This window comes from Cyprinodon variegatus, unplaced genomic scaffold, assembly GCF_000732505.1.
Source record: "Cyprinodon variegatus isolate N-32 unplaced genomic scaffold, C_variegatus-1.0 Scaffold195, whole genome shotgun sequence".
Taxonomy (NCBI): domain Eukaryota; kingdom Metazoa; phylum Chordata; class Actinopteri; order Cyprinodontiformes; family Cyprinodontidae; genus Cyprinodon; species Cyprinodon variegatus.
In genome coordinates this window covers 252,295-277,751 of record NW_015150648.1, presented here as the reverse complement: position 1 = coordinate 277,751, position 25,457 = coordinate 252,295, and the positions used below count along the sequence as shown (strand labels likewise).

The 25,457-nt window shown below is 38.2% G+C and overlaps 1 protein-coding gene across 8 annotated transcripts in view; it reads right to left on the bottom strand.

The window, feature by feature from the left end:
- LOC107087815 overlaps positions 1-25,457 on the bottom strand; it is a 46,904-nt gene that overhangs the window by 1,157 nt on the left and 20,290 nt on the right. For 6 of the 8 annotated variants that reach the window (XM_015379590.1, XM_015379588.1, XM_015379586.1 and 3 more), the window contains 21 exons: positions 23,292-23,437; positions 23,096-23,189; positions 22,034-22,183; positions 21,664-21,813; positions 20,385-20,641; positions 18,994-19,129; positions 18,714-18,911; positions 17,302-17,454; positions 16,275-16,492; positions 15,815-15,998; positions 15,576-15,731; positions 12,836-13,159; positions 12,510-12,629; positions 2,559-4,463; positions 1,226-1,348; positions 1,059-1,133; positions 892-978; positions 724-815; positions 555-640; positions 369-432; positions 83-273 (listed from right to left, as the gene is read on the bottom strand). In XM_015379590.1, the coding sequence (XP_015235076.1) occupies positions 83-273; positions 369-432; positions 555-640; positions 724-815; positions 892-978; positions 1,059-1,133; positions 1,226-1,348; positions 2,559-4,463; positions 12,510-12,629; positions 12,836-13,159; positions 15,576-15,731; positions 15,815-15,998; positions 16,275-16,492; positions 17,302-17,454; positions 18,714-18,911; positions 18,994-19,129; positions 20,385-20,641; positions 21,664-21,813; positions 22,034-22,183; positions 23,096-23,189; positions 23,292-23,437 (4,909 nt within the window). The remainder of the gene's footprint in view (positions 1-82; positions 274-368; positions 433-554; positions 641-723; positions 816-891; positions 979-1,058; positions 1,134-1,225; positions 1,349-2,558; positions 4,464-12,509; positions 12,630-12,835; positions 13,160-15,575; positions 15,732-15,814; positions 15,999-16,274; positions 16,493-17,301; positions 17,455-18,713; positions 18,912-18,993; positions 19,130-20,384; positions 20,642-21,663; positions 21,814-22,033; positions 22,184-23,095; positions 23,190-23,291; positions 23,438-25,457) is intronic. The other 2 variants (XM_015379587.1, XM_015379593.1) reach the window with 2 other exon arrangements.

Sequence of the window (25,457 nt, the reverse complement as noted above, 5' to 3'; positions counted from 1 at the left end):
TGTTCTTATCACTTGGCTACAGGGTGAGCTCATACCCTCTGAATGCATAAATACTGTTAAGCAAACAGCCTCTCTCTCTCACCATAGCAGCCTGGATCCAATGATAAGACCTTCGACTTCTCATCCTCTCTTAGGGTCTGGAGCATGTGACCCTGATCTCTAGCAAAGATGACAATTTCTTTGGTTTCATCACTGCTTTGTTTTCTCAATCTTGGGAATGTGTGTGTGGCCTTGTGCTGGGGAGGGCACTGACCGCTGGCCTGATCCAGAGATCTAAAGACAGGGATGGGTAACAGTCTGCTTTAAATATGCACAAATATGTACAAACTGTAAATGTTTTGATATAAGTAATTAGATTATTGTCTTACAAAGAGAGGGGCAGGCCTTGATCACCAAGATCATTTGTTGGGGAAGACACAAACTCACTTTGACCTTTGACAAGACAGAAGAAATAGATCCCATCAGTGGCACATTTATTCAGTACAGAAACTGCTGAGCTTTGATTTGCTCACTTGAAATTAGTATACATTATAATAAAATATGATCACATTTACCTGTGCTTGCTTGTATTTTCATGATCCATTTCTTCATCATAAAGCGGGAGGCCGTATTAAACAGATACTCAGACCCATCACGGAGCCTGAAGACCATAATAGAAGGAGACAAAGACAAATTAGCAACAATACATCGGATTTTGAAATGTTGTACAGTGTTGTGAATTACCGTAGTCGAAAGCAGTTGGGTTTTTTGGTGTAGTCTGGGGCAGGGGAACACTCAGCTCCTATTAGGTTCAGTGGTAGTCCACATGCAGAGCTCTGCAGCACAAACTCATGATTAGACACCATATTCTAACTGCTCAACAGATATTACAGATTAATTCCTTCTGCTTACGCGCAGCGTCTCCTTTCTGTCCTGGAAGAAGCACAAGGTTTGTCTGTACAGGACTGCATGGTAAGAGTTCCAGCCTCTGGAGGCAGCCTGGGAAAATAAGATAAGACCACATGCTGCTGACTGAAGGCTTTACATCTGCTGACTGTGTAGGCCTAAGCATTCCTTACTTTCTTTCCTCCCAGCTGCAGTTTATTCTTCCTCTCCAGGGTTCCTTCCATAGACTGAAGATCTGGTTTTCCACTCTACAGAAGATTGAGATAAAAAAAAACTAATTCATACTAAAATCAGCCAACAAAAAGCAATATTTCTGAAAAAAAAAAGGTTTCAGTCTTACAAGGATGAAACAGCGCCCTCCTGTGGCTAATGGCTCTTCTTGCAGCTTTACTGGATCTTCAAGACTTTGCTGACAGGCTCCATTCAAACCCATATGGACTGATAGTCGATTCGTTGACTGTTTCTATTCAAGAAGAGAATTGTTTACAGTCAGGAGTGGTGGAAACAACATTATTTATGTTTTCCCTATTTATAACACCCTGATGGAGAATGGCAGCAAAGATCAGAACCGTCTGGCTGTAAAGAAAAGTCATTTGACCCTATCTAAATGGAATCTCATCTTTACTGTTAAGCACAGTGTAAGGTAAGTGTTGCTGTGGGTTTGTTTCTCTTTCAAAGTCAGTGGATGGCATCACAGACTATGTAATACCAGGATTATCTCCAACAAAAAATCAGCGCAATCCGAATAAAGAAAATCATCAACCAGTTAAGGTCCGGAGACATTTTTAATTATAATCTGTTACTTTAAACTGAATTTTACCCTGATATAAAATGAGGTTTTTATGCATCCATGTTAGATATTGACTTTTTAATGAAATTTTTCCATTTAAAATTTTCCATTTCCAAAGTGTTTTTTGAAGTAGAGAACAAAAATTGTTCAGTTTGGTATATAGACAATTTCCTGATTCATATATTTAATAAAACGCCTAAAATGACCATTTGTTGTTTTTTTTCTTTCTTGTTTATAGCTTAATGAGAGCAGTGGGCTTTAGGCTTTTTTTCTGTCCTCTGACTAAATTGGCACAAATAAGATTTAATATTGTTCTCTACAGAAGAGAATAAGAATAAATTGCTGCAATAAAAGGGTAATTTGATTAGAAGCCGTTCAACATTTCTTTACCAGCTGTCCTTATGGATGTGACTGGCATCATAACAAAAAGCTCAGAGTTACGCTGGTAATTTAATTAATTAAAAAACACAGCTGGACAATTTTTGTAATGATCTACCACATTCTTTAATTTTGTGGTAAAACAGACCCTTGCGGTTCAGATTGACATGACCCAACGTAGATGGCTGTAAGATTTAAGTGCATATTTGGCTTTTATGTGTGTGTCTTTGTACGTATGTAATGATGCAATGTAATTTTGATGCCTATCTTGGCCAGGTCTCCCTTGCAAAAGAGATATTTAATCTCAATGGGTATTACCTGGTTAAATAAAGGATAAATACACACACAAAAAATTGATCTTTAACTGGAAATCTAATTACATTTGACTTAAATCACTATTTTTGCAGAGACATATAGATTTGAACATCTGAGGACCAAGTGTCTTCTAAAATCATTGTACAGCCTTAGGGTGGCACCTTTACTATAGTTTAAACAGCAATCTTACCTGTAAACAACTGGTCAGCTCATCCACCTCCTCCTGTTGCTCCCCCTCATCCTCCTCTCTGTATTGATAAACGTATCTGGGATTGTTGCCAACTTCTGGAAGCTTCACTGGGTCAGACGCTGTCTCGTTCAGCATCACTGCAGTCTTGCTGACTGGTTCCCTGTTAGGAAAAGCTGCCCAGGACCTCCTGTCTCCTGTGGCAAGAGGGGGTAGGTGATCTTTTGAACGTTGCCACTCCTCATAACCTGGACAGTTCTGGATGTTTGGGGGGAGTTTGAACTCGGCTATGAGGAGGTTTGGTGCTGAGGCGGTGACCAGGTTTCTGTAGAGAACAGGTGGGTTTGTGGCAGAGGGGGAGCTGGAAATCCCTTCTTTGCTTTGGTCTGTGAGAGGCTCCTGGTTGGGCTGGTACATGATGTCTGAGCAGATGCTCTGCCTGTAGTTTGTATTCTGGTTCCAGATGTCTTCCAGTTCTTCTTCTTCCTCCTCAAACTGCTGGTGGTCGACGTGGAGCGGCTCCTTGTTTAACTCTACAGAGTCCGAGGACGGACTTAAAGATGCTGCAGAGTTTTCTCTTGTTTTAGCTGATCCTATACCCCCCACCTCAAGAGAAATAATCTTTCCCACCACTCCCTTGGGCAACGGCTGATCTGGACATGGAGTGTCGGTGCTAAGCTTGAAACTGCTGGAGGTGGAGATGCCAGAATCTACAGAGTCCTGCCGAACACTGACACTCATTGTAGACTTTAGATTGAGTCTCACATGAGAAGCTTGGTTTGACTTCATGTGGGGGCTGGTTACATGCTCACACTGGGAACTGGTGCATTTATGATACTGGTGTCCGTTCAGGTCCCGAATTAGAGTATGGACACTGACACACTCATGTTTATGAGAGACTGAAGTGCAGTTATTGAGTTCATTCGTGTAAATACGCAGCTTTGAGGGCTTATTAATCTCATTTATACTATATTTCAAGTCAGTGGAGATTTGATCCGTCTCCTCTGTACTTTCATGTTGACTGAAATTTATTCTAGCCGTGTCATCATATGTTACCACAGGGTCTTCCAGGGAAGGTTGTAAATTCTTCTCATCAGGGAGATCCTTTGCTGACTGCTGGGTTTCAGAGGAGCCGATTTCAGCAGAGCTTCCTGTGATGGTCGACACGACATGGGTCTGTTTGAAAGAGCTTAGAATGGTGTTTCGCTGAGAGAGAGGATCTGCATCTGTCCCACCTGCTGTTTTAGACTCCGGAGGGGCGATAGTGATGATGTCCTGAATGCCAGGGATGAGGGTCAGGTCCTTCGGCAGATCGAAGCTCAACACCGAGCCCAAACTGAGTACTCTGCACTGGTTTCTCCCTGGACCCTCTGAGGGAGAAGTGCTTGGTCCTGATGATACAGCATAAGGAGTAATGCTGTGTTCTCCTGAACACTCTGAATCAATGTCTTTCAGCAGAGGATTTTTCATGTAGGCCACAGCATCTCCAACATTTGTGTTCTTCTGTAAACTCTTCTTTCTCTGACCTTCCTTCAGCGGCCATGTTTGAGTGTCATATGTGACTGTCTCAGAGTCATCCTGGTGCAGCCCGCTGACTTGCTCATCCACGCCCATAATTCTCTGTATGGTGTGTCTGCGCTCGTCTCGCTTCCTTTTCCTCTTCTTCCCCATCCTTTTGAGGCTGCAAAAGATGGAGCTGCCACTGCTCCCCCTTGAAGGGTGAAAGCTGACATTTGCCGTTTGTGGTTCGGACACAGAGGAAGATTGTGAGGAGAAGGATGAGGAGGATGGGCATAAAGTAGGGGAGTCAGAGGTTGCAGAACGGCTCTTTTGGCGGGGGAGAGTTATACTCTCATACACTGGGGCTGCAGCCAGGCTGCAGTTCTTTACGTGCAGGTAGGCACTTACCTGTGAAAAAATAGAAATGTTTTAAATGCATGAGACTGTACATGGGTTTTACTGAAGCTGAGCATCCTACAGTTTCTTGCAAAAGAAAAACTGTTTCTTGCAAAACAAAAGACACTTGCCATCTAAAGTCATTAAACTAGTAGTTAGACAAAATCTCTGTAGAAAAAACAGCTATTTTGTGAAGGTCTCAGTGGTTTTGTCAAAGAAAACAATCAACAAGCCACAGCTTCTTGATGGTCAAGACACACAGCAGGGATAAAGCTGTGAGGAACTTTTTAGTGGAGTTAGGTTATAAAGAAAAGTTCACCTAGAAATGACTGGCCAAGAAGGATATAATTAACCAGAGAAGCCACCACACCACAGTAACACAAAGATGCACTGATCAATATCAATGTCAAATTTAAAAGCATAAAATATTTTCAAACAACAGTTGACCAGAGAGTACTTCACAATCTCACATGCAACATTGAATTAGCCAAAAAGAAAAAAAAAACCCAAAAAATATAAATACATAAACAGTTTATTCTTGTGGTAAATCAGTCAATGACCAACGAAAGATAATCTAAACAGCAACACAGGTATAGGGCGGCCTAAGTTAATGCTTGATCACCTCTCTGTTTTAACCACAAACACGCTGAAATTGGAAGGCAACTGGACTTTTGCTCAGTTTTTTAACCATGTTTCAACACCTATCCAGGAGTTTTTTTTTTTCAATTCTGTTCACTCGCACTAAAGTCTCTATTTGGAGCAATGCATCGACGTCCAACCTCCTGCACTCATTCCAAGTCAGATGCAGATCAAATAGCCTTTTGTTGTGCATGGCCTATATCATTGTTGTTTTGAATCATAAAGGGAGATTATGTAATCTCTGTGTTTTAACTTTGATCATTAAGGAGAAACTCGCTAGTTGGACGAAATTCAAACATTTTTGTTCACTTTTGGGTTCCTTCATTCTGGCCCCTTTTAAATGTGTCTCTGCTTCAACACACATCAGTCAAATAACCATTTCATTAGCAGGACTCTGGAGAACTTGGCTGATTCAGAATTGGGCAAATTGTAGCTCCTAGCTTATATTCCGTTCACCTTTTATGAGTTCACCAGTAAGATCACTACCGTAACTAGGAAAATAACTTCAGACTGCTATGCTCATTTCGGACAGCTTTAACCCTTATGGATGTCATTATGCAACAGAAACACACACGGATGATGCTAGTCAAATCCGTTACAACAGCCCTCAGAAAAAAAGCACAAGTTACATAAATGTAAAGCTCTCCATTATAAAATTGTTGGGGTGAATTGAGGGTGTCAGATAGAGTACATGGGAAGAAGTGAAGTATTATTTTTAAAGTCCATAAGATGGGCTGAGTCTATACCTCTTGTCACGCAAAGAATTGTGGGAATAATTTGCATGGTAAGGGCTGTGCCTGAATGTCCACCCTAATCACTATATAGGGCACTATATAGTGGTTACGCCCTTTTAAATGAGTGTGTGAAGGTCTACTGGATGAAAAGTAGTGTACTGCAAATTTCCCACAATACACCTTGAAAAGTAGTGATCATCCATGGTCACTAGACGAGCAGATATATCCCGGAATGCTTTGTGCGGAGAGCTCTCTGCAAAAAGCATTATGGGACTTGCTGTCACAACAGCCAGCTGTCGCCAAAGGCTGTTGCTACACAACAACAATGACTACTAACAAAGATGCCGCGGGCACTGTGGAGGTGGAGTTAATTGACCATTGTGGAGCAAAAAGTAGTAATTATTTGTCTGAATGGTCAGCTAACTGAGTTCACTGTAAAGTACACTATATAAGTAGTCCCCGCTCTATTTAGTGATTGAGGGATTTACACTGGAAAAACAATCTAGAAATAAGTAAAAACTTCTTAAATTATTTGTATCTAACCTTAATTTGAGTAGGTAAATGAGATACTTTGCAAATGGAATGAGTATTTTTACTCTTAAAATAAGATAATTAGATAATATGCACTTGAAATAAGACAATGCAACTGTGTTTTCTTATTTTAAGTGTAAATTGTCTTATTCCATTGGCAAAATGTCTCTTTTACCTCCCCAATCCAAGAACAAATGCACTTATTTTGAGAAAAAATGACTTATCTAGACTAGATTCTTTTCCAGTGTAGGGTTTATAGGGTGGATTTTTCGGACACAGCCTAAGTGTTCTTAGACAGGAACTTTGGGAGATCCCAATGCATGGTGAATGATGACACATTTCTGCTTTTGCTTAGGTGTCCTGCCTTATTTTCCAAATTCAGACTTAGTCCTTGAGGATGTAATTTAGCTATTTGATTCAGGTGTGTGAAAGCAGAGATCCAAAAGGACAGTGGCTGCGTCCGAACGTCGACCCTAATCACTACCTAGGGCACTATATAGTGGTTACGCCATTTTAGATGAGTGTCTGTGTCTGATCGTCTAGTGGAGGAAAAAGTAGTGGATTCGAAATTTCGCACAAAACACCTTGAAAAGTGATCATCCATGGTCACTAGATGAGCATTGTGAGAGCTTTGCGATTTGCTGTGGCGGTGGTAAATAACAAAGATGGCGCATGCACCGTGCAGGGAGGCGGAGTTACGTGACTAATGGGGAGGTAAAAGTAGTGATCATCTGTCTGAACGGTCAGTTAACTGAGTTCACAATAAAGTCCATTATAGTTCCTGCTCTATATAGTGATTAGGCGTGTGGGAAATAATCGTTTTGGCGATATATCGTGATATTCGGCTGCCCAATATAATATCAATATTTTCTGATGAAAATATACAGCACTTGCTGTTTTATCTCATCATTTGATTTTGATAGCTGGGGAAAATATGGCAATATATAGTGATACTGCAATATCGTGATAATATAGTATCGTGACCCAAGTATCCCGACATGTATCGAATTGCAACACTCATGCCAATACTCACCTCTAATAGTGATTAAGGGATTTAGGGGGTTAGGGCGGACGTTTGGACAGAGATACTGTGCCACTTCTTTGACTTTACGGTATGTTGAAAAGAAAATGCAGATAGGATGAAAGGTGAAAAGTTGCAGTAAAAACAAGAATAGGTGGGTATTCTGCAATAAAGAGAAATCTGGGGTAACATCTGATGGAGCCTGAAAAAAAAGGCCTCAGATGTGAGTTTATCTCTCAGCATGACTACAAACAAACAGAGCTACAAAAAGATGCTTTAGATCAAAGCATAGCCACAGCGCATTTAAAGTGCTCAAAATACTCTTCATTCATAATTTTCTACTGTTACATAACATCACTATAAAATGCATGGAGGATTTCTGTTCTAAAGTGACAAGGTGTGAAAAATAAAGTGGGAAGAGAAGTTTTGGAGGATACAGTGAAACCTCTGCAGGCTGAGGTTGGATAAAGACGGGCAAAAGCTGAGAACTACTGAAAAATGGAACACATAAAAAAATGGATTAAGAAATTCTTGTGAGGCACAGACATGAATTGTATGAAAAAAACATATGACAGAACAAAAAGAAATGAAAACATGTTTCCAGCGACACTCACAGGATTTAATCAATATCATATGTGTCTGCACATGTCGTCATACACAGCTGTAATATCCTGACCTTTCAACTCTGTGACTAATCTGTTGTAGCTGCATAAGCTCAAGAATATAAATCATGAAACAGAGTCTGGGGCCTTTCTGAAAGGTTCAGCACCAGTTCGCTTGTCTCGTGGCCGGCATGTGGGACACACTCCTACTGGGAGCCATTTTGGAGCAGAGTTTTTATTGTAACTAAAGATGAGGTCACTCATTTCACACAATCATGCCAGAGCAGGGTAAGAGTCAAACATGGACAGATTTACACCAGGCTCAACAAAGACAGGAGAGTTTCTGTCAACATTCCCAATAGGAGAGAAACCTGCCAGTGCTTTGCTTCCTCTTCACTCACTTCTTGTTCCTGTCATCACAACTTCTCAGGTTTAAAGCTAGCCTCAACAAGTATAGAAAAAAAAATAATAATAAAAAGAAAAACAAAAGTTTGCTTAGAGACACCAACCCGCCAGCTGACAGTTTACCCACTCATTTGAACTTATAAAAGACAAGCTGAAAAGACCATCAAAGGATTAGCATGAAGACAGATCCACAGTTATGTCCAATATGTTTTATTATTAATATTAAAAAATATTGAGGGCTTTAGTGGGAAGTTGAGCTACTGGCATAATTTCAGGTGGAAGTGTTAACGACAAAAGGTGCAATTTTCCTATCATTCTGTTTGAATTACAGGAGCAGAGTGGATTCTCAAAAAGGGAATGGGAGCAAGAAAACAAATTTGTCTCATTCATCATGGTTATACTCAAGGAAACCTTGTCGAGACGTAATAAGATTGCATCAAAGAGGCTAGAAAGACATGGTAGCATTACTTACACTGCAAAAAATGTAAATCTAAATAAGTATTTTTTTCTTAGAATTAGTGCATTTTATGTTCAATTGAGTAGGTAAGTGAGACACGTTGCCACTGGAAAAAGTCAGAACATTTAAAGTAAGAAAAAACAATTGCATTGTCTTATTTCAAGTGAATATTATCTAATAATCTTATTCTAAAAATAAAAAAAACTCATTCCATTGGCAGATAATCTTATTTACCTGCTCAAATTAAGGGTAAATACACTTCATTTAAGAAATTTTTACTTATTTATAGATCGTTTTTGCAGTGTACACCAAATAAATTGATAACTTAATAACTTTACAGTAAGACTTTCAAGTGCCGTGATACCCTGGCCTAGAAGGTCCAGCAAAATTCATCAATATAAAGCAAATTAGGTTTCAACCAATGAAGATCATGTTCAGGAATGGCAGCAAATTTATAAACCTCCTTTGGCCATTAAATTCAGGCAACAACAAAACCATTTTTGTCCCATGAAATCCTTAAAGGCTGATTTACTTGTGACGTATATATTGTTTGACACACCTCAATCATTATATTAGTGGTTTTTTAAACTGGGTCCTCAGGAACAGCTGTCCTGCATGTTTTAGATGTTTCTCTGCTCTAGCACACCTGCATCAGATGCATTTAGAGTGCATTTATTTGAATCATGTGTTTGTGGGAAGAGAAATACCTAAACCATGCTGGACAGTGAGTCGTGAGACCTTAGTTTAAAATAAAAGATCATTAGCAGGACCTTGTAGAAGTCCACTGCATGCTGAGGAGGCAATCCATCTGATTGCTGCATGAACACCAAGTATTTGGTGTATTGTGGTATATTGGGAAGCTGGATAAAGCAGATTGATACATAAAAACAACAACAGAATGAAGAAATAAGGGTAAAGAAAACTCAAATCTACAAAAAAGCATGGTTTTGTGTTGGTACAGGTCTTGGGAATGAACAGAACACAGAGGTATTGAACGGTGCAATCAAGGAAGCAGACTTGGAAGCATGTTGCCTCTTTCAATCTGCTTTTCAGAGCAGCCTTAAATGTGAGTAGAGTAAATACATGCTGCAATATAAAGCTAAAGAGGAGGGGTCTGCACACAATAGAATTTATGGCTGCTGACATCATGTATAACACAGCAAATACATAATGACCTCATTTACATCTTACCTCTATGTATATGGGGAGTATATTGTTGTAATTTCTGTTCTCTACAGTGTGTATTAATTAATAGTTGTGCTGATGCCATTTTTTGGACCCGATACCGATACCCGATACCTGGCTGTGCAGTATTGGCCAATACCAATACCATACACTGCAAATAAGTAAAGATTACTTAAATTAAGTGTATTTACCCTTAATTTGAGTAGGTAGGGTAAGAGGATTTGCCAATGGAATAAGTATTTTTACTCTTAAAATAAGATAATTAGATAAAATGCACTTGAAATAAGACATTGCAATTGTTTTTCGTTATTTTAAATGTAAATTGTCTTGTTCCATTGGCAAAGTGTCTCACTTACCTCCTTAATCCAACAAAATTTGCACTTATTTTAAGAAAAAATTACTTATTAAGATTTAAATTCTGCGATGGACTGGCGACCTGTCCAGGGTGTACCCCGCCTCTCGCCCATTGACTGCTGGAGATAGGCACCAGCACCCCTCACGACCCCAATTGGGATCTAGAAATAAGTAAGAATTTCTTAAATTAAGTGCATTTATCCTTACTTTAAGTAGGTAAATTAGATAGTTTGCCAATGGAATGAGTATTTTTAGTCTTAAAATAAGACAATTAGATAATATGCACTTGAAATAAAACAATGTAATTGTGTTTTCTTATTTTAAATCTAAATTGTTTGTTCCATTGGCAAAATGTCTCTTTTACCTCCTCAATTCAAGAACAAATGCACTTATTTAAAGAAAAAATGACTTATCTAGATTTTGATTTTTTCCAGTGCAGATAATGGTTGGATGGATGGATTACATTTTTTTGCAGTGTACCCATAACCTCTGTTTGACATTGATGTGTGTGTATATATATGAACAACTGCATAATACTTCGATGTAAAATATTGCCATCATGGCTTTGTCAAGCTGCTGCCTACCTTTGTGAAGCAGGACAAAGTATAACACAAAGTGAATCCAGTAGAACTTTTTATTGTCTACTTGGAACGGGTGACATTAGTTGAATAAACTTTTGGCTCTCAAATGGTATCAGTGCCCTATTTGTTGGTACTCAGAAATACCAATACCACCCTTATAGTGCTGGATCTGGGCCCCGACCGATACTGGTATCGGTATCGGTGCAACACTATTATTATTGTAGCCTATATTTTTTTTCAGCAACCATTTTTAATCCTTTTAGAATTTCTATGTTTGAGAGCATCTTTGAGTCTGTAAAGCACACCTAAATTATTCTGTGCATTATTTTTTGTACATTCCTCGAATTTTTATTCATGATTATTTTTTAATAAATTGTTTTTTGTAATTATTATTTTCATTTTCAATTTCTCCTCCATAATTCCAGATTTCAGAGGTGCACCTTTAACCTGCCTGGCTGCTTTGACCATTTTATTTCCCCCCGTAAAGAATGATGAATTTATCTGATCCCTATATTAACAGTTGTATGATTGTTAAAGGAGCTCATTTATTCCACTATTTATTGACACACTTAGGCTCATCAAAAGTTCTCCTCAGTGCTCTTTATATATTTCTTACTTTAGGAGCTGTTTAAGGTCTAAGGTGTTTAGTGAATAACCTTCCTCTGACCAAGGCAAAATTAGATACAGAAATTATACACTTTTCCTAAAATCACTTTACTAGGAGCTACTTTCAGTTTTCTATTCTTTAAGTAAGGGCCCTGAACATTGACATTTTCGACTCCCCTTGTCAGAACATAACGCACATTAATCCCACTGAAATGTTATTGTCCTCAGAAACCTACAGTAACAAAGCAAACTAAGTCATCATCAGTCAGGATTTTGGCCACAAGTAGGAAGAAGCAGAAGCAGGTAAAATACTGAAATCATTCAAAGGAAAGGTCAACAATCAAATTATAGATACTTGGCATCACCTCTAATTATTTCTCAGTAAAACACTGAGATTTAATTTTAAAATATATTATAAACATATAAAAACACTAAAGTTAAGTTTCTTTTTAAAACAATAAATCATTTTTTTAACCTGCCTTTCCTAAAAGGTGCTTTTAAAATGATCTCAAACTGAAGAAATAGACACAAAGTTAGGGGTTAGGCTAGTAGAAGATGCAATGTTTTGTAGCAGTTAATTAATTCTTTAAAAAAAAGAAGCTTGATTTTACTAATTTGGAATGTTGCTTTTTATTTAAAAGACAAAAAAATTTAATATTCTAACCAAATACGCCCCCTAATGTTTTAAAAACAGCAGGTATAAAAATAAAATGAGCTACTTTGCCAGTTACTGTGAAAAACTTAATACTTTACGTTTGCCTGTCCTCTTGTTTTATGTATTTGACTTACAAAGAATGCATAAACAATATGACTTAGAAGATTTGTACCATCTACCCGGTTAGGAAAAAAACATGCTACCCTCAGGAAACAGCTGCACACTGCATGCAGTCTCAGCACACTTGGAGACGTTGCATGCAATCCCATTTCACACTGCGCAAATTACCTCATCTGCGCTCTGCCGATAAATCTTTCTCTTTCGCTTTAAACTACTGAAAGTATTTTCCAAAATCCCCTGGCAGCGCCTCCAAAGCTTTTTACAGGCAGAAGACTGAGGCAGAGAGGGCTGAGGGAGAGAATGAGGGGAAATATAAAGTTGTGAATGCCAAACAAGAGGAAGGACCTGCCGCACAGTGAGTGAGGGAGATCCCATGAAGTGTTGTGGTAGAGAAGTGATCATTCCAGCCTGAGAACATCAGACTTTTTCTCTTTAAACAGATCATGTGTACAGTAAGTGGTGTTGGATGATGTGTTGAGCTGAGTGCTCCTCACCCTGTGCACAGGCTCAGAGGTCTCCTTTAATATCTCATCCGTAAGAGCAGGCAGGTCGAGCACCTGCACCTGGCTGTCCCCAGTGTTCCCAAAGCTAAGGATGAGGTTTACCGCGCTGCTAGCAGGTGGGGTGCTGCTCTCCTTCACCGCCGTCATGTTTGCTTTAGGAGAGTCGCCTTGTGGGCTGATCCTGTTCATGATTTCATAGTCATCCTCTGACTGCTTGCCTTCAATCTCTTCATTACTTTCAGCTGTTTTTGTTGTGTCCTCAGAGGTCTTGATGAAGTGCGACTCTTGGAGGTCTTCAAGCTCAGGAACCAAACTCTGTATTGGAAGTTAAAGATGGACAAAATATTTATACTGTTTGAAGTAAACTTGGCTTTAGTTTAGTCTTTTTCAGACTTGAATTTCTTTATTCTATTCTGAATTGCAAACCTTTGAGAGGTTTATACTCTGACTGAGAAGAACAGACAAAAAACCCATAGTTTCATAACAGCTTTGGGTGTTTGAAAACACCTAACCGCTCCTTAAAAGTCACAAATGGGTTAAGGAGGATTTCAAACTCCTCAGTGATCGTTACCACCTTCAAAATCGTCTGGGTTTCGAATTGTTTTGGATGTCCCTTTTCCCATGCCACCCCTCATGTCAGTGTTTGTTTTGTTCTTTGCTCTGTGTCACATGAGAAAGTGCAAAGACAGAGAGGTGGTCAAGATGTCAGGGAGTCAGTCCAGTCTATGAAGCTGTCTGTTTGTCTGTGTCTGTAATTGAAATATGAACTTGCAAAAGTTAACAGAGGAAGCTTTCCTTTGTTTTAATTCAAAGAAAGGAAGATACAATCATGCATGATGTGTGAAAATGGAGCTGACTTAATCTGGTAACATGCACATCATCATTATGTTCTGATACCATTAAAGTGTGAATGTGTGTAACTGATAGGAAGAGGTCTGACTGCACCAACTGCTTTTAGTGACAGTTGATGAAATACAGAAGGAAAATAAATTTAAAATTTTTAGTTTATGGTTGATTTTATTATGTTGTTTTTATGTGTTTTTATATGTCTTATTGTACTGCTGACTCTTGGCCAGGTCTCCCTCGAAAAAGAGATTTAATAAATAAATCTAATTTTATCACATTAATTACACAATTGAAGGTGAAGATATTAACTTTCCATTCTGTCAGATAACAATAAATGCCTGTATTAGACTGTCACAGGAGGGAGCTGGCTTCTGTCTCCTCCCATGCAACATGTAGGGTATAACTTACTTTTCTGACCTCTCATAAAACATGTATAAAGTACATGGTACTGATTTCAAATAAAAATGAAATAAGACTGATACAGAGAGTGAAAAAAAAAAAGTAGAGCATTTCCGGACACATTTGTCCCCACTTACATGCTTTAGCCTTTATTGTGAGACGTTTGAATAGATTTTGTTATAAACTATATGTATGTTTTATGGCACAGGGACACTTCTTCTGTAACAACACAATTTCATAAATGTTAATAGTTAAAAAATGTTAAAGGTCACAGTCGCTCATGAAATGAGTATGGTATTTTCTACAATAAACATTATTATTTTTACAAAATAAATAATTAGTCCTTGTTTTATTGACCTCTAGATGTCCTACCTGAGCAGTATTTAAATGTGTTCAATGTTCTAACAAAGACTACCATTATAATTAAAGCTATTCTAATACTTTGGGAGTTTGGGACATTTTCAAGTTTTGACAAAAAAGGTAACTAGCCATTTAACTCCTAAACAAGTCCCAGAGTTTCTCCTCCTTCTTTTGATTCTCTTTGCTATGGTGCAGGTTCTCATATGTTTTTAACGGACACCAAAAACAAGCTTTAATGATGATGAAGATTAAGGTACGTTTTAATCAAGTAGTACTCAGACTAACTGGGGCACAACAGACATGGTTCCTGATGCAAAATGAAAATTTTTTCTCAATTTCTCAGTACATTCCCTGTCTTGAATTTCCCAATCTTTCCATATTATATCGCAAGTTGTTTGAGGTGGGGAAAAAAAAAATCACTCTAATGTAACATCTCATAATTAGTGGACATGTTTTGTTTGCCTTCTGATGCTCCATAATAAGACACCAACTAGTATTTAAAATTATTTCAAAGAAATTTCTGTATATCATAGCTCTGCACAGAGTATGTAGCAACCCATGAGGAACCACTAGAAATACTTTTAGAACAGAATATCCCTTTATTGTTCCACAATGGGGAAATTCTGGTGCTTACAGCAGCAAAAGGATTATAGAAAAAAATAATTGCACAATGTGGTCCTTAGAAAAATGTATAAGAATAACATATGAGAGGAAGTGTTAAAACATAAACAATAAAATACTTTACTGTAAAGTGTTTTAACAATAGATTTACTTCATTTCAGCACTTCAAAGAACTTAATCTTCTTCTTTTATTTTCACTTTTCTCTTATAACAGGACAAATATCTTGCAGAATCCATTTATTCTATTTATATTATGATCTCAAACTCTCCTTCACCTATTTGAATATTATATTGAATCCTCAGCAGGACTCCATAGGACCTTGCTGGGGTAATTCAGCTGTTTGATTCCAGTATATTTGATTAGGGACATGCCTTAAATTACACGACGCCTTGATTTCAGCCTTTATTGATCATGAATATTTAGAGTTGTTTGTGTTATACAATAAATACGAAGGAGACACTTTTGCCTTTATGTGCATAAATTCATCCCAAAGTGCTAATTCACCTCTTTAAATGAGTTCCACACGGTCGCCTCAGAGTAAATGTTGTCACTCAAAGGTTCCTCTCTGTTGTGTTGGTGAAGTCTCTGTTGTTTTTGTGCTCTCCAGTGCACTGAGATCCATCCCAGCATGCTCCTCAGTTCCTCCATGCGTTCTTTCACCTGCAGCACATGTCCAGGTTACAGTCAGACCGACATCATTTACTCTATATGGACTATTTAAGTGAGCTTGTATATCTGCTCACCATCTGTGTGAGGTGGTGTTCTGAGTCTAAAAGAGTCTTTGCTTTGGTAGCCAGCGCGTCAAACTCCTTAAACTTTTGTTCTATTTGAACATCTAGTTCTGCTACCAGTGGCCGCTGTCCTTCTCTCCTGAGGTGCAGGGCAGTGTCTGAGAAAATGCACGACCTAGTGTCTTCAGTCCACGAGCTGTTAGGAGGGAAGTGTAAGAAAAGGAGATGGTGTTAGGAGACAAGGAACAGTTATAAATATGAGAATAAACAGAGTCTGATAGAAAACACATTCATTGGTCCGTCACACCCAAGAAACCTGATTTATCCTTAAATTCCAAGTTCCCCTCTGGAGCATGTTTTTAACAGTGAGAACATCCTGTTCTTTCTCTCTAAAGGGATTTCAATAAGCAAAAGTTCCCAAAAAGAGGATTAGAAATAATTGGAAGGAAAAGCATCTTGACATCCTGCTTACATCAGGGCGAGGTAGCTTCTGAAGAAGCTCCGGAGCTCCACAAACTCCTGGAGACGCGATCTGTTCTCCATCACGCTCTTCCCCAGCTCGCTCCAGGCCTGCAGCGTAGAATGGATCTTCACCTCGAAAACGGGCGCTTTCTCCAAACACAGCTCCTTTAGATGAAAAGCCTCCTTCTCCATCTCCTTTACTTCCTCCCTGATGATTTCATACTCAATCTGCAGATAATCACAGCAAGAATCTATAAGCCCGTATCAATCGTTTAAACAGCCTGAAATGATTGTTCCTCCGACTATGACCTCATCTTCAAAGCCTTATGCATATTATTCTATTAGAGGCCCATATGTAAACCATATGGGCCTCCAAGTTATAACAAGCTGCAGTATTGACTGCTTTTTTTCCTCCTTTCTGTGACGACAAAGAAATAATTTGTGTTCAGGGCTTTCTGGGAGCAATGCTAGATGAAGTTTCTCAGCTACAGTAAGCTTCACCAACCCTGGGTTGTTGCATGCCTGTCTGGTGATGCAACAGTTATTTCTGTTTGGCAGATTAGGTCATTTCTGCTCTTCAATCAAATCAATTCCTGACAGCTGAATGCATGTGTGTTTGTTTTGAGTGTGTGATAAACACAGCGCAGGCCAACCAATGAGTCACGCAAAAACTTTACCATCCCCGTCTGAACCCCTGCACAACCGACCAGATTTACCCCCCAAAACATACACTCAACACACTTTTAGAGTTAACAGAACGATGACTCACTGGAGCAAAAACAAATAAATGCAGTGTTTTTAATAAATCTTTGCACGCTCAGCGTATGCTTGTGTGGACAATATGGTTTGCAGCTGATAGGAGAAACTAAACATAGCACAAAGTGATGCAAGCAGGGATCTTTTTGCTTTCAGGAAAAAAAAAAGTTGAGCTAATTTTGTTTTGGTCCAACAATAATTCAGTTTTATGAGCATTATTTAATCATATTAATTTATTTTCATCAGAACTAAATAACTTAAGCACACATCATCCTTCTCACCTCCAGGTGGCCTAGTCTGTCCTGCAGAGGCTCGAAGCCGCTGTGCTCTGGCTCGCACTGCACGGCCATGTCTGTCTCCTTCTCCAGGATGTCAAGGCTCAGCTCTTTGCTGCTGCACAAGCACTCCTCCACACGCACTGCAAGGCTGGCATGCTGGAGAGACAGTCATGAAGATACTGCACTTTAAGGTATCCACCGATGAGAGCCACATAACTTGCAAATTGATATTTTTTTAACATCAAATCTACAGTCCTTTAATTTAATGCAATTTCATTTGTTTAGCCAAAACCATAGTAATTATACAGCAGGAGGAAGATGTGACATGATGTTTAGAATATTTTATGAAAAAATATCAAAAGTATGGCACGCATTTTAAAGCAGCACTTAATATATCCCTGCTTTACCTAATGCTGTATTTTGTGTTTATAAAATAAAATCTCACATACATTTATTTAAGTTTACTGTTACTGCAAGATAGTGTTTAGATCAGAGGTCTTCAACAGGGGGTCCGTGACCCCTAGGGGGTCCTTGGAGGTACTGCATGGGGGTCACGAAAGTTTTGATTTATTAGGCTTTTTTTTAATATTCCTCCTGCTATTTTTTTCTACTAATTGAAATGTCTTTAAATCCACATTAACATGACGACATGCAGAAGATGTCTTTCAGTCATCAATGCACACATTCAGTGACACACAGGAGCTCTTTCAAGCTGGGCACCGTTTCATTCACAACACCTGTCCCATCAACCAGGAATCAGAATCAGAAATAGTTTAATAATCCCAGGGCGAAATTACTTTCGTTACAATACTAGTATCTTTAATAGAGTGGCTATAGGACCAGTTTAATATAACACAATTTCATACAATATAAATAATTAGGGGGTCCCCGCTCCATCTCGCCATCAGTTTGGAGGTCCTTGGCCTGGAAAACGTTGAAGACCCCTGGTTTAGATTATTATATATAATGTAAATCCCATTATTGTCCCACAATGGGGAAATTCACTCTCTGCATTTGACCCATCCCCTTGGGGAGCAGTGGTCTACCATTGTGTGGCGCCCGGGGAGCAGTGTGGGATTAAGGGTTTAGCTTAGGAACCCATTTGGAGGCTGTGGGGATCAATTCTTGTACTTGCAACCTTCTCAGAGCACAAGCGCACTGCTCTACCCACTAGGCCAAATTAGGGGTAAAAACACTTTTGGACATTTCTTTAAAAGGGTTACGGATTCTCCTGATATCCACATGATTAAATTTAATCAAAATCTTATGCTAAGGTCATACATGTTTCACAAAAATACTCTAATAGAGATTTTTGAGCCGAAAATTATTCAACTATATTTAAACTAGATTAGGATGAAATAAAAAAAATCAAAAACTCAATAAAGCCTGTTCAAATTAAACATAAACCCTCTTACCTTGCTTAGCAGCTTCTGGACGGCGTGATCATGGCTTTGTGATCGACCTCTTTCCCTCACAGTGTTGTTCAGCATCTCCACAGCCTCCCGCAGTTCTTCCACTGGGTCCCCCATGGTTTCAATCAACTGGTCCCTGACACCACTTCTTTGGAGTACAAGCGATGTAGGGACTGAGGAAATGTCGCTGTGAAGAGGCTGCTAGACAAAATTTATTAAAACTGAGACGATTAACCAGAAAAAGCATGACTGAAGATAACCTAAAGACGATCCTGATTATTACCTGGTCAAAATGATAATGTTCTGCATTGAGTTCCTGGCTGTCCTCCAGCTCCAAACGCTCCAGAAACTCAGTCAGCATGCGTGTGTCCTGCAGCTCGGAGCTCTGTTGGGTCAGGGCACTCAGCACGCAGTGATACCTGTGACACACAAACAAGGTTTTAACAGCAGTGTGGACGTACACTCTCATCCACAGTCAGGAGGGAAACTTCACTAAAGACAGATGATCATTTTCATGCTCCGCCACCACTTATCGTATCATGCATCCTGTGTCACATGAGCATATTCTGTACCTAAGGGCTTAAACGCACATCATGTGGGGAGTGTTTACATGGACAAATATGAACTGATCTGTTTTTTTTTCCCAGAATAAATTGGAAATAGCTTTCTAATTAGAATAATTTTAGCTAATTCAACATGTACTACAGCTGATAAATTAATAATGATAATTATGTAATGATAAAATACTGTTTATTCAGTTGAGAAAAAAATCTAATATAAAGAAACTGATATGTTCTCTTGTATTTCCTTTTTTGAAGAGAGGTTAAGAGAATTGTTTCTCTGTAACACACTGTATTCCAGGAAAAGAGCAGATTATGACAGAATTGTTTGATAAAGATTATTAGAGGATCAGAGCAAATGAAAAAAAAAAAAAAACATTACAGAAATGAATAAAGAAAGAAAGAAATGACAGAAAACAAAGAAAAAAATCCATTTTAAGTTTTTCCTATTGCTTATATTTAACCATTGGACTTCTCACAATATGTTTTAATGAAATTATGCTTCTGCAATTAAATCATATTTAAAAGGCTTTTACACAACTTTACCAGGGTGCAAATAAGTATGGACAGTACTGTATCTTGGATTTCAAAAGCAGTAATCTTTTCCCAATCCAACACCTTCACCCTGGAAACACCTAAACTGAGACATTCCATGTTTTTGTTTTCTTTGGTCAGCTTTGTGCTCCCTTTTCCAGAGTCTGACCTTCTGTTTACAGACTGAGAACATCATCGGGTTAAACTGCGTGCCTCTTTGACAGCAGCTTGTCTTTCCAATGCATGTCATATTAGTCAGTTAATGTGAGCGCAGAGAACTTTTTTTTGCCATTTTTTATGAAATTTCAGCTGCTGAGACATGTTGGTATTTATATATTTTGTGTTTATAGGGTAACATGATTTGTCTTACATGAGTTTAATGAATAAATCCTTCCATGTTGAATTAAAAACATGGCAAATCTGAACCTGTGATGTCTTGGAAATGGTGACATATTGTATTTTGTGACTGGCAGAAACTGGCAGAGTTATCCCCTTGATGGGTTCAAAATCCATAACATGATTCTTCCATGATGACAGAAATCCGGCAGCTAACCCTGACCTGATTCCTTGAAAAACCTACTTTCTCTCCAGCTCCTCCATTCGTGCTGCCAATCCCTGTGTGTGGGGATGACTGTATCCGTGAAGGCGATCCACCTCGTGCCTCAGAGCATTTAGCTCCACACTCCGTGCTGCCACCTCTTTCTCCAGCAGGCAGCTCTCCTTCTCAGCCCTGCTCATTGTTTCAGGGTCACCAGCTAAAGCAGACGCCTTCATGGAAAGCTCTACAGACTCCAGCCAGGCCTCCAGGCTGCCGAGGGCTTGCAGCACTTTCACAACCTATGTGGAGCAGAAACAAAAAAAGAGATTAGGTGTGCAGAACAGTGTTTGCAGAGAGGTAAAGACTCTTGTTCTTAAACATTTAATAGATGTAGTGTAAAACAAAAGCTAGGCATTGGAAGCATACAAAATTATATGTTTCATAATTGTAGAGTCATCTTTTGAAGTAAGGCTCTAAATGTATTTTTTTTAGCCCATAATCTAATAAGAGTTTTTATACATCCCCCGCTTTTACAGTTACAACCACAATCTTTGGGGTATATTACATGGATTTTATGACACCAAGTGCTGCATGATTGTGATGAGATACAGTTTTGTACAGTCCGTGAAATTAAAACAGACAGAGTATGGCACAACAGCAGACATACTAAGATATGTTGATCCACCTAAACCACCAGACCAGGGGAGGCTTTTGGTAAATCTGAAGCTGCAAAGATCCACTGCAAAGATTAAACCAGGTGTTTTTAAAAGCGCAGTCAAAAGTTATACCTATTTCCAACCGATAATCCGTTTTTAGAGACAATCTCTCTCCAATCTGACTGAGCTTGACCTATATAAAGAAGAACTGTGACATACTTTAGACTAGATGTGCAAAGCTGGAAAGTGCAGTGAAAGGTTGACCTGGGGGTTAAATGCAAATGCATGCCACACTTTTTAGATTTATATCTTTACACTGAAAAGCATTAATTGGGTTCTTTAAAATTTGCAATTTGGTATGTATCAATTGGTTTAGTTCTAAAAAAAATCTCAATAAATTGCCTAAATGCAAGTTTGTGGTTTCAACCTAAAAGAATATAGAAAAAGCTCAAAGATGTGTGAATACTTTTGCAAGTGACAATATAAATGCGTAGCTGTAAGCATTGTTTTTTGTAAGTCCATGTGTTAAAGAGCAGAGATCATGTGCTGCTAGCTCTGAACAAGCATCAAAGTTCTAACAGTTGTAGGACGGATCATAAATCTTCCTAGAACAGTATGACCTCAGAGAACATTCTGTTCAGGGATTATCAAAAAATGAATCTTACTCTAAAGCCGAGCTTCTCAGAGGCCTGCAGAAAGGCAGCATTCCTTTGGTGCCTCCTCCTCAGTTCTTCCCAAAGGACTTCCAGCTGGCTGAGGAACTCCTCAATCTTCGAGCTGCCTGGGTGCTGTGCACGGACCAGCCCATGACCCTCCTGAGGAGGATTTAACAGATGAGTATGTGTGATAAAGCAAATGGAATCTATAATTGCAAAATGTATGTAAAATATGTTGGTTTTTTTGGAGGGTGCAACTTTCCAACACGAGATAATAGATCATCATCTAAATAAGAAAAGAGCCCTAAAAGCTGCACATTTTCATTCAGTGGCTGCTGATGCTTTAAACTGGGAAAGTGACAACAATGCTTCCGTTTACCCTTTTGACCACCTCTATCCTGGCTCTGTTTTTGAGGATTTCTTGTTCAAGGGACTGTTGACACCTCCTTGCTGCCTCCAGCCCCTCGGAGCTTGCCATCAAGCACACCTGCGTTGCCATGGAAACGTTGTCTTTCAGCCAGGACAAAGTCTGAGAAGAAAACAAAAAGAATGTTGGTTGGATGCTGAAAATAAAGAGAGGAACCTACTTTACCTGTAACTTAGCTACCAAAACAACAGAACAACATGATCCAGGTGATTTTTAAAGCCGCCATATAAAAATGGCAGGGAAGCGAAGGTGCATGCTGATGCTTACAGAGCTCTGCATTGGATGTTGGCAGCTAAATGTAAATTAGTGTAATTCTTTTCTAATAATTACTTTACTGTTTATATGTGTTCATTTCCCATATAGGTTCATCACGTGTTTTTTTTTTTTTTTATATGTTACTGTTAACTTTTATTTTCATTTTCTTATTTGTCATTTTTTTATATGAGTTTCCTGTCTTTCACATTATTTATTTATTTATTTTATAGATGAACTATTGTTAAATCACTCTTTATTTGTCTTATGTCTTCTATTTTTCTCTGTTTATATTTTGTCTCTGGTATTTCCTCTATTGTCTAATAATCATTTGCTACTATTGGTTATTTCACTACTTGTTTTTTGTTTTAACTTCTCTAAATTACCTTTGTGTTTAATAAGATTGAATGGAAAGTGCTGCATAGTTAAACTTTGTTGGATTAATCAAAACTTTGGACCTTGCATCTTTGTTTTAATCCTTAACGTTAAAGTTGAGCCGAGGGAATGAACTGGTGATCAAACTAAGGCTATGTCGATTTATTAACATATTTTATATTTCTAGTGAAATAAATTAGCTGTGGGAAAAAAAAATATAAATGACTTAGACTTAGACCACAAAACAAATTAGGCCATATCATAGAGTTCTTATTTCATGCAGACATTACGAGACAATCAGATTAGCTGCATGGAAGAACGAATCATTTATTTTCTAGATTTTTTAAACAAGTAAATTTTAGTTTTATCCAAGAGAAATCTGATCACCTTGTCAGCAGACAAAGTAAACTTCTGGAGTTGTAGGTGGAGTTGTGGGTGGCCTCGATGGCCGGCAGGATGCCTGGGCTCTGCTCTTGCTTCTCTGTGCAAAGAAAACACAGACATGTGACTCCACTTATGTTTAACTTTGCGTAAGGACCTTTCATTTAACGTCATAAAGAAAGAAGTCAGGTTTAACTGTCACCTTTCCCCCTTCGGTTCATGTGTGCTGATGGGCTCGTTTGCACCGAGTGAGTCATCTCCCTCTGGTGAAGAACTGCGGTTCACTGATTGGTGGTCCTCTTGCTGGCTCCTCTGAGCTGGGCCACTGCTCTTACAGTCATTGATACTCTGTGGATAAACGAGTCAAACTTTCTGTTACCATAAACATCAGAAAAAGATCTAATGTTGATGACTTAACATGGTGTGCTTTACAGATTTCCTCTGAGTTTGCTTTAGCTGTCAGTACTAAAAAGAATAAACTTTAATATCAAACAAAGATTACCAGCTGAAATTAAAATGAAGATTTCTATTGCTTAAAAATGTAAAGAGAGTTTGCCATCTTGCACCTGGAGCACAACACATATATTGCAGTATGTCAACACAACACTGTACAATGCAGTGAAGCTGCTGCTACTTTGTCATGTTGGAATTTACAATTTGAAATTTAATCACGAATGAAATCAAGTTAATATGCATGTGTTATACTGCTTTGAAAATATAAAAAAAGCAATTTGTTGGTGGAAAAGAATAGTTTTAAATCACCTCTGCCCAGCACTCATCATTAAAGCAGCTGTGTTTATTCAGGATTACACAGGGATTTCCATAACTACTTACTTTGTTACAGCTATGCAGCTCAGTTTTTAAAAAGGTCAATGTTATGGTTATGAAAATACACTAAATAACAGTCCCTGAGCTAATTTTACAGTCACCGGCATTATTTAAGGTTGGTTAGAGGGCCCTCAGCATGGCTTTTAATGTAACCTACATGTTTTATAGTGCAGAGCTGATTTGTTGGACCTGTAGGAAACACAAAGGTGGTAGTTTTTACTTTTACTTGATTTATGTTATCATGAATAAAGGCTACTTTTAAGTAAATTGTTCAAAACCCTATTATTATCAATGGTAGATAACTTTTTACTTTTAGTTATGCAAAAATGTGGATTTTGACTTCAGAATGTATTGTTGGCTTTATTTCTGTTAAAATAAGACAATGCTTCATATCGGAATGGGATCTCTGACTTTAACCTAAAAAAATTATATAATAAAACTAGGAAAAGTATTCAATAAATAAGCTGTGGAGGATTTCTAATCTTGTCCTGTTAAAAACATGCAAATTTCCTATCCTGAGTGGAATTCTAACCAACAACCCTGCTTCTTTGGGTGAAATTAACAACCATTCCACCATACTGCTGTTACTATTGCTATTACAAGCTAAATAATTTATAATTATTGGTGGATTTTATAAGAATAAATACATAAACATAGCAACAGATCATAAAATGTATCAATGCAAATGTTTCAGTAGTCCATCTGTAAATATATGTACAATATTTATAAATTTATGATGATTTTAAATAAAAAGTAATTATTTAAAATTAGGCATAAGAATGCAAAACAAAACTATATTCCATATTTGCAAAAATTTTGAATTTTTAATGACTATTTATGGAGTAGTGACCCAGTGGTTGTAGAGAGAAGGGTGTTTGCCTCCTGGAGAAGTCACATGATCACTGGTTTCGAACCTCAGACTGTCAGTCTGGTCCCTGAGCCAGACACTTAACCCTGGAGTGCAGGGAACATGCTGCTCCTCACTGCATGGGTTAAATAAAGGGAGGACATCTCACAATGACGGACTAAAGTTTTTTTTTTCTTTTATTTGACTAATATTACTTAAACATTTGGGCCCTTTGTGAGCTACACTGTATGCATTTCAGATTTTTATTTTAAATCATAAGCTCCATCATTATCAAATACAACTTATAAAACTTCTGAGTTGATAGTTGACTAATTTCCGTATAAAAGAAGTAACACAGCTCTTCCTTTAATCAAGGATGCAGAGTCCTTACAGCAGACCTCAGTGAAGACCTCAATTTTAACCCTTTACCTTAAATAAATATATGTTTTTAAATATCGGTCATATAATGATTTAAAATTAAAACAATTTAGACTTAAACTCATGATTCTCTAAACTAAACGTTTTGCTGGATGACTGGTTTGTTTCCACCTGTAAACCCTCATAAATCTGTGTTGCTGTAAGTATTTCTGCCTCCAAACATCACAGAGTCTATTCTAAAAAAAGGCATTGCAAAAATAGATTTCTAACTTAAAGGAATAGTACACCCAAAACATGATTAGCCTTCATTTTCTA